This window comes from Hypomesus transpacificus, chromosome 21 (genome assembly GCF_021917145.1).
Source record: "Hypomesus transpacificus isolate Combined female chromosome 21, fHypTra1, whole genome shotgun sequence".
Lineage (NCBI taxonomy): Eukaryota > Metazoa > Chordata > Actinopteri > Osmeriformes > Osmeridae > Hypomesus > Hypomesus transpacificus.
Window position 1 is genome coordinate 5,649,696 of NC_061080.1, and position 9,429 is coordinate 5,659,124.

Genomic DNA, 9,429 nt, shown 5'->3' on the forward strand with positions numbered 1-9,429 from the left:
CTTTTGTTGTCACACTCTAGCATCGGGCGTACCCAAGGTTAGCCCCTAACCTCTTTTCCCCACGCAGTACTCATTCCCTGTTGTTCTAAAATGGCTGCCAGTATTGTCTTAAAATACCACAACAACCCTAGCAAAGAACCTCCTGAGCTGCCAAAGATGGATTTTATGATGTTGCCCCTTAAGTCCTGACATAGGACCGGCCTGTTTGGTTATTTTAATACAGAGCTGTTTAGTAATTTGCACAGTAGTAGGGTGCAGTTTCCATTCCACGGGATCAGACACACAACTGATCTTATTAAATCATCATACTTTAACTTTGATACTACCCTACTTTGATGATTCTGTGTTGGTCGAGACAACCTTGTCCTCAGCGGCCTATTCTATTAAACCTATTTAGAGTAGTAAGGATATCGGTACAGTCTGAATAATTTTTATTACTATGCAGATATTTTTTGAACAATATTTGACACATCTATGTTAATACAAGTAATTCTCGTCGTTCCGTTTGTGTAATGTGAATAGATGTATCAACCCTTGCTGACCTATTCCCACAGGGCAGTGCAGCCGTCGGAACTGGTAGGTAGTGTATGGACCAAGGAGGACAAGGAGCTGAACTCTCCCAACCTCTTAAGAATGATCCGCCACACCACCAACCTCACGCTGTGGTTTGAAAAGTAAGAACCCCTCCACCAAATACACAAGAAGATTTCTTTCTCACAACAGTCTATGCTCAACAACCTGATGTCATAATGTCGTGCTATAACAGGGTTTATGGCTGTAATGCACTTGATGGCTAGATGTCTCAAATGTGTCAGGGTTTGGTTTAGGTTAGCTAAAGGTTAGTTTTAGGTTAGTTTTCCTTACCCTCCCACTTCCAATTCTCTCAATGGAAAGGAAAGAATCATTTTGGAGTGCTCATTGTTTGATAACTTGTTTAGGCTTAATTTGAAGTCCTAACAGTTTAATCTCATCATGGCTAGTATTAAAGTCAAAGAATGTCTTAAATGAACACTGCAAATAAATTGTAACTGTATTTGGTAAAGTAAACATTGGAAAATGTGAAATATTTGTTCGTTATTCTTCCTCACCTTGCTCTCCTGCCCTTCCTCTCTAGGTGCATAGTGGAGACAGACAACCTGGAGGAGCGGGTGGCGGTGGTGGCTCGCATCATCGAGATCCTGCAGGTCTTCCAGGAGCTCAACAACTTCAATGGCGTGCTGGAGGTTGTCAGCGCCATGAACTCCTCCCCTGTGTACCGTCTGGACCACACGTTTGAGGTACCACCGCAAGTCCACTAACCTTAGGGTCGTTTTGTGATTCCAGTAGTCAGCAGGTTCATGGTTAGATGCCGTTATTCTATTATAATATAACATACAGTACTGTGCAAAAAAAGTTTTGCGGCCAAAAATTTGGAACATTGTACTTTTATACTGAAACACAAATAATGAAGACAAAAGAGAAATATTTAAGATAATATTTGTGTAAAAAAATCTTTGGTGCCTGTCTTTTGCACAGTACTGTATAAAATGTTTTTTAAAGCTTTTTGTGTTGTTATGAACTTTTTTTTTCTTTTACTGATGACGTTGGTACAAGATTAGCAGAATCACATCACACGGCTTCTGGTAAACCTTAGACAAATGTCACTCGTTTTGCTTCCCATCTCAGCAAATCCCAAGCCGACAACGTAAGATCCTGGAGGAGGCCCACGAGCTAAGCGAAGACCACTACAAGAAGTACCTCGCCAAGCTTCGCTCCATCAACCCACCCTGCGTGCCCTTCTTTGGTACGTCCCTGGCACACAACGCTTCAATGGATTACAACAGCAAAGCCAGTTTTGGCAGGGGGGAGGGGCATTGAGGGCCTTTGCAATTGTCCTTAATTAGCCTAAAGTATATTGTGGATGACATATATTTCACTTATTTTTTCCTGAAACACCTGACTGACTATTTTGAGAGTGGTCGTCTTGCACCCCTGAATCCTCACGATATATGAGGAAGTTGATGTGTATCTAAAAGGAATCGCAGCAAATTTGGTGGAAAAAGGAAACCCACAAGGTGTATAGCTACATACACCTTGTGACTGATGCATCCATTTGTGGTGGCATTGTGATAAGGATTTTCAGATGAACATTCAATGATGAAAGACGAAATATCATCATCAGTAAAAGAGTGTCATCATGGCTACACATACTTATCTGAATTTTTGTATAATTTCACTTTTTAAAGACATGCTTTATGCCTGTTATGATGCTTGTCATGGCTTGCCATGGTGTTCACACACATTTGTGCTCACTGTCTTTCACAGGGATCTACCTGACCAACATCCTGAAAACCGAGGAGGGGAACCCAGACTTCCTGAAGAGGCACGGCAAGGAGCTCATCAACTTCAGCAAGCGGCGGAAAGTAGCAGAGATCACAGGAGAGATCCAGCAGTACCAGAACCAGCCTTACTGCTTACGGGTCGAGAACGATATCAGGGTAAGGCCAGGTTTACACACCACAGACCACAATATAGTTTCATGGGAATTGGAACAACGTGAAATTATGTCAGAAACGTTTGGCAGGTTTTCTTGGAATTCCATTTAAATTCCTAGTAATAGATTGTAAGTAACTTGCTTATTTGAAGTTGCCAACCATGTACATCAGTTTAGAAAACATTCCTCCTTGTGCTTCATTGCGTCTTTCTCTTTTTTGCTACACAGAAGTTTTTTGAGAACCTGAATCCAATGGGTGAGAAAGCTGAGAAGGAGTTTGCAGACTACCTGTTTAACAAGTCCTTGGAGATTGAGCCCCGCAACGCTAGGTCGTTGCCTCGATTTGTAAGTCTTTTACGTTTTTGGCTCCTGTTTTCAGCTACATCAACATAAGTCTATGGTTCCTTATCGTGTATAATGCAAATCATTAGGGGAACCCTGTTCTGGACTATGGCCTGTAGATGCTCAATTTATTATGATCACCTAACCCTAACCAGTTTTTGCACATTAGCAGAGGTTACGGCAGTCTGTTTTTGATCAATTGGTTATAACAGATAATTTATAAGGCAATATCCACATACGAAGTCACCATAGCGACTGTAAATACTGTTCTACTGAATAAGATTTGAAATGTAAGGATAAAAAAAAGTTTAAGTGCTGATACCGACCCCAATTTCTTGACGTTGACCTGAAGTTGGCAAAATCTGTTACCAACCATCTATGCATTAATTACAACGTACAGTAAATGTGTAGTAGTATGTTTAGAATCCAATATATAGCTGCAGCTCTCTGATTTCTTTGCCCACCTCCCCCTTGCTCTCCCACCCCAGGCCAAGAAGTACAGCTGCCCTCTCAAATCGCCTGGCGTACGCCCCTCCTCGGTCCGCCCGGGCACCATGCGCCACCCGACGCCGCTACAGAACGAGCCGCGCAAGATCAGCTACAGCCGCATCCCCGACAGCGAGACAGAGAGCGGCGCCGCCTCAGCACCCAACTCGCCCCGCACCCCGCTTACCCCGCCGCCGGCCTCTGCCGCCTCCAGCTCCACAGACATCGGCAGCGTCTTCGACTCGCCCCAGGGCCCCAGCAGCCCCTTTCACTCCAGTAGGTTCTTCACAGTTGGATATCGCAGCAGGGTTTTTAGGGGAGAGATGAAAGGAACCATGACTGTCAAGAAACAATGCAGCTAGTTCAGGCAATTTGGCAGCAGTTTACCATTGATATTTAGATAAACTATTAAAGAGAAACGGATTGTCTCTGGACAGAGGTGTTTTAGACATATTCAAAAGATACAATGTTAAATATGACAAAGATTATTCACATTTTAGTAACTTTCAACATAGTTAGTGTTAAATGTTATATTCCTGTTATGTGTAATTTGGTATATGCAAATGATTATCTTCCCACTGTGGGTCATTTAGATTAAGCAAATGTTTTCCCTAAGCAAGCCGCCCCAGAGAATCAAACTAACCCTGAACTAACTCATTGTACGTTTCCTCTAACATGCATTACCCAGTAACAAGTTTCAAACTATGTATTCCAGTTTTGTTTTGCAGGGACAATAGAATAAGTGATAAGAAATAGAGTAGTTTACGTTCTCCTTGGCACCAAGCAAGCTAAATCAACTTGAAATCGAATCAGTCATCCATCTGCAAGAAATTATAGATGTTTTTAATGAAAGGACTTTGTTTTCCACACATTTAGTCTATTCTAGTGATGAGGGTGTCTAGGCAATAAGGGTTTGACATGGAACCAGGCCAACTTGGTCATGTACTCCACTCAGGGCCTCTTCTCTCTCCTTCTCTCCACTGGTCTTGCCCCCCTCTCCGCGCAGACTGTGACAGCATCTTTGCCCCGGTCTCCCTCCCACATGGCCTACGTCAGTATGAGCTCGCACAAGCCTACGTACATGTTGTCAGTGACACCAACGTTCCCCCCCTCCATGTCCCCCAGCCTCCCATGCAACCAACCAGTCAACCCCTCTCTCACTCCGCCCCCACTCCCTCTCATCTTTCCTGTCCATAAGTTTCCCCTCGCATGCACCCAACATTTCCTTCCATGGCTCCGCCTCCGTCCGCAGCCACACCCTCCTCGTTGTCGTTGTGACATTCTGTCGCTGAATCTCCTGACAGTTTTCACGATGGTCACATAAACATCCATGTGTCAGAAATGGAAACGTGCTTCATGACACATTGTCAGGGGGTGGTCTCAATGCAATGACGGACTCCTACACAGCAAAGCTATTTTTATGTGACTAGTGTGAAGCTGTTGTGCTCTGTGTTTAGCCTTGACCGATCCGTTACTGTGTGTCTCTTTTCAACATCTCAAGCAGGTTTATGATGGCTTGTTTAAGGCTTTTCAAAGGGTTCATTCTCCACTAGTATCATCCCCGCAGCTACTCAATTCCACTTATTTTGAGATCTAAAAAATATTTATTTAGAAAATTAATTCATAGCTTGGTATGGGGTCTGTGTTCTAAGGTCAGGATTCAGATTGTAAGGGATTGGGGGAGGGGGGGAGGTCATGTGCAAACCGTCATCCAGTCAGGATTAACAAAACATGATCTATCAAATGACTTGAGTTGGGTGATTAGGATCATATAAAGACAAATAAGGTTATACAACTTTTTGTTCAGTGTCAAGCATTTTATTTCACGCTTATTCAGGGGTCAAGTCTTCAAAGTCACATTATCCCTGTGTATTACCCAGGGTCCTCTTCGGTATCCTCCATGGTTAGTTTCCACAGGAGCTCAGAGGACGTCCCCGTCCCCCCGCCTGTCCCGCCCCGCCGACGGCCTGAGTCCGCCCCCGCTGAATCCTCCCCCTCGAAGGTGAAGAGACAATATTTTGACCTTCAATTGTTAGTGTGAATTGATTAACTATACTGTTAGAATGACGTTTTGGTAAACAAGGAGAATGTTATGTATGAAAAGCTGGATTGTATCTTTGTTCAGCTGTTTTGAAGAAGAACGGTGTTGAACAGGTCAGAGTACAGTGTCTGTTGTAATTTGTTCAGGGTGATGATTGCAGGGTGGTGATGATTCTTAGCTTGTGTTGGTACTCCTTTGTGTATTTACCTATTTTTTCCCCCTCTCCCTTCCAGATGATGTCAAAGCACTTGGACAGTCCCCCTGCCATTCCCCCTCGGCACCCCACCAACACAAAGGTCTACTCCCCCCGATACTCTATCTCAGCGGACCGCACCTCTGTGTCCGAGCCCCCGGATAGCCCGCCCACCCTGCCGCCGCGTGAGCCAGTGAGAACGCCGGACGTCTTCAGCTCCCCGCTGCACCTCCAACCGCCTCCGCAGGGGCGCATCCGCGGCGAACTGAGCCAGGCCTTCTTCCCCCCTTCCTCCGTCTCCTCCCCGCTGCCCTTCTGCCCCCTCACCCCACCTCCGCCCCCAACACCCTCTCCCTCGCTGGGGCCACGCAAGCACCTGCCCTCCCCGCCCCTGCTGCCGGGAGGAGGGGGGATTCCAGACTGCGAGCCCCTCACCCCAAATGCCGCCGGGCCCCCTGTGCCCCCCCGCCAGAGCACAAGCGGGGGGGCCAGCGCTTCCCAGGCCATCCCCAAACTGCCCCCCAAAACTTACAAAAGGGAGTCGGTGTCTGCGCATGCCTCCCTACACCGGGACGGTCCCCCTTTGGTGGAGAATGCCAACCCCTCCTAAGACTTCTGTACGTGGTGACTCTTTGGTAGGGGGGGGAGATTAGATGAGCTAACACTAAAGACTTCAGATCAGAACAAAAGAAGTAAAGCATAAATTAAAACTTTGAAAGGAAAATAAACTAAACTAAAAAACAGATAGTCAGAGTAGATTGTGTTCTTACCTGGAGTAAAAAAAAATAATGTGCCCTTATGGGGAAAAAAAAAAAAAAAAATGAAAGATGATTGTCTATTTCTGATTCAAGTACAGACCATTGGAGATTGCCTATAAAACCCTTAAGGGGCTGTCTTAATGTTTGTTTTTGTTTATCGTTTGTGTGTTTGCTGTTTGTCATTGTCCAGTGTTTATTTCAGTGAGTTTTTTATGTGAATCGATTGCAGCAGTACATGTGAGCTCAAGTAGCCTACCCACCCCTGCACATATAGCTTGAACGACGAACCATAACCAGGACCTCAAGTCCACCGCATTCTGTCTGGACATCGAAAGAAAGACTGTAGACCAGTTTGAACTTTTGACTCGAATTAATAATCAATAGGCTCAATATAGCATTATTACCTTGGTGAAAACAGTGAATGGGCACTACTGGACTAACTCATGTGAAGCCTAACAACCACAGACTTGAGAGAACTCCTTGAGCTATTGGAGGGCTTCAAACCGATTCAACACACACACATAATAACGAATGTTCGACCCATGCAACCTGCCCCATTCTGATGTAAAAGGGACTCTGGAGCCATGTTGTTCGTGGTGTTTTAGGCTTTGTGTAGAGACTTTCAATCCAAGGTGAGCAGTCATGTGTGCCAGTAGTCAAGAGTACCATGATTTCAGGTACCCTTCCACACCAAAGAGGTACTTTTCAAGCATTCAAGAAACACGAGTGATTGTTCTTTTTTTGTGTTAGTACTTTTATCTTCTGATTCATTTCTGTTTTGCCAATGAGTATGTAAAAAAAAAAAAAAAAAAAGATTGCCTTCTTTAAACAAGGGAATAAAGTGTTTCTACAACTCTACAGAGCAAGTCAGCCATGAAAATAGTAAAAGAACTACTGCCCTGAATGGTTCCAATGTCTTTGAATGGTATTTGAAGTCAGCTGTGTGGGTATTTGATGTATACATCCATTTTTCTTTATGGAGCATCATGAACTGCTATAAAATGGATGTATTTATGTATTTTAATAGTGCGTTATTAGATGTACTTGAAACCTAATTTAAATAGGTGACTTTTTCTTTGCTATTAACATCTGGTTAGATAAGTATTTTTAATACTTTTCATTACAAGTAGACCATAGTTTATAAGTTTTAAAAAGTATTTTTCCTTGTTACTTTTCCAGTTTGTCTACTTAACATCTTTTTTGTCCCTTTTAGGTTTGAGGCCATGAAACATTGTAAAATTAACAAATATTTAAGTATAGTTGACTGGATCAAGACAGTACACACAAAGAGCAAAGACTCCCCAACTTTTCCCAAATAGGTGGAGCTTTTCTCCCCAGCACTGTTCAACTAACAGATGCAACTGTCGTACTTTGTCCAAGCACTTAAAAAAATATTTTAAAGGTCACATGATATGCTGTTTTTGGATGCTTTCATATAGGCCTTAGTGGTTTCCTATTACTGTATAATATCTTTCCCGAAATTCAGCCTTGGTGCATAATTACACCCACTACGAGCAGTCCCTCAATGAGCTTTCCTCAAAACGCGCTGTTTCTGTGTCTGTGGCTTTAAATGCTAATGAGGAGAGGGGCGGCAACATGCGCTAATGTTTACAACGGATGCTGTAAGATGCCTCGAATTTAGCCATTCTCATCTGATCACCCTGGTTTGCAGAGGTGCAAACTCAGTCATTACAATGAAGAGAAAGGCGGATATCGCGAGCCATAACACCAACAACAGAACGGTTATCACAATAACAAAGAAGTGTACAACACTCGCGTTACAGCGTTTGTATTCACACACACTTGATGCCATCTACCTTTACATTAGCAACAGTAACTCAGCTGTTAGCTGCAGAGCTAATGTGACACAGCCACATTCTAAAGGTAACAAGCTAGGTAACCATATACAGTAAAGCAGCAAAATGATATAGCGTTAGTTAACTTACTTGTCCAAGGTTTTTAGCTTGACCAAGGAGTTAGTAATGATCCAGAATGTATTTAATTTCAGCAAGGCCAGCTTTGTGTTGGCTCAAGTTGAGGAAACAGTAGTGGCTGAAATGTTTGGTGCAGACATACAAAACTTTGGGAAGTTGTGTCGGCGCATTTCCAGCGAAAATAAAATTAAGATACTGGTTGTGCAGAGGCTTGGATGAAGGAACTAAAAAAATTATTTTGATTTGTACATCCAAACACTGAGCAACTGTTATGCTTCGTTAGTTTGCTAGCCATGATGTCTCTCCAGGAAAAATCGATATTGCACTTTCCTTCGGAGCTCACTTTTTCATGGGCGTGCCAGATAATCTGGACAGGCAAAGCAGAGAGAAGGGCGGTAGCCTGGCTCCTTGTGACGTCGCAAGGAGCAGATTTTAAACAGAGCGTTTGAGCCTACATTTTCTCAAAGGCGGAGAAGAACACCCAGGGCTTGGTTTACACCTATTGAAGATTATAGCCACTGGGGGACTAAAGGCTAGCCTGGTCGTAACCAGACCCTCATACATTTCATTTGTACAGAGGGTCTGGGATCTCTCCATTGACAAACGTTAACTTCCTTGAAGGCGGGTCCTCTGTTGAAGTTTAAAACTATTGGATCCGCCCAGAACCACTCTGATTTGACATAACCAATCGCAAGCGTTCGCCTTAGCCAACTCCTTCACCACTACTGTAACGGAGCTAGCTGCCTAGCTGGAAAATCAAACTTTTCCCGAACCCCGTGGGAAAGAGAGCCACAACATCATGGCCAGCAACAAAACTCAGCAAGGAATGTTCTTGCTCCGGCTTTAACCTATATTCGGCTGCGTTGCCGCAACCGCAGAATAGTTTCGCTCGCATCTTTCTCCGACGCCATTACTGTACTACTCAAACAAGTGCACGACATTAACCTCATCGTTCTCAGCCACTCCCTCTGTTCGCTGATTCGACCTACAAAAAATGTGTTTCTGGAAACCGACTTCAGAGCCGAGCTACCAGACCTAGTACAGAAGCAAAATCCAAATTGAGCAGAAGTAGCCTACGTAGGAGGGCAGAGCCAGGCTAACCAAAGGCAGGCTAGGGGAACTCTTATTAATGTTAAATAACCTCCTAAAGTGAAGTTTTCATGTCATGTGACCTTTAAGAAGAGGCCCATGTTTGTTTTATT

General features: G+C 43.9%; 1 protein-coding gene across 1 annotated transcript in view; it reads left to right on the forward strand.

Annotated features, from left to right (window-relative positions):
- LOC124483335 (son of sevenless homolog 1-like) overlaps positions 1 to 7,197 on the forward strand; it is a 32,031-nt gene extending 24,834 nt beyond the window's left edge. The window contains exons 15-22 of the mRNA XM_047043740.1: positions 555 to 674; positions 1,115 to 1,277; positions 1,666 to 1,783; positions 2,305 to 2,477; positions 2,702 to 2,818; positions 3,304 to 3,577; positions 5,182 to 5,303; positions 5,576 to 7,197. Coding sequence (XP_046899696.1) covers positions 555 to 674; positions 1,115 to 1,277; positions 1,666 to 1,783; positions 2,305 to 2,477; positions 2,702 to 2,818; positions 3,304 to 3,577; positions 5,182 to 5,303; positions 5,576 to 6,145 — 1,657 coding nt within the window. The 3' untranslated portion in view covers positions 6,146 to 7,197. The remainder of the gene's footprint in view (positions 1 to 554; positions 675 to 1,114; positions 1,278 to 1,665; positions 1,784 to 2,304; positions 2,478 to 2,701; positions 2,819 to 3,303; positions 3,578 to 5,181; positions 5,304 to 5,575) is intronic.
- Positions 7,198 to 9,429: the final 2,232 nt, after the last annotated feature.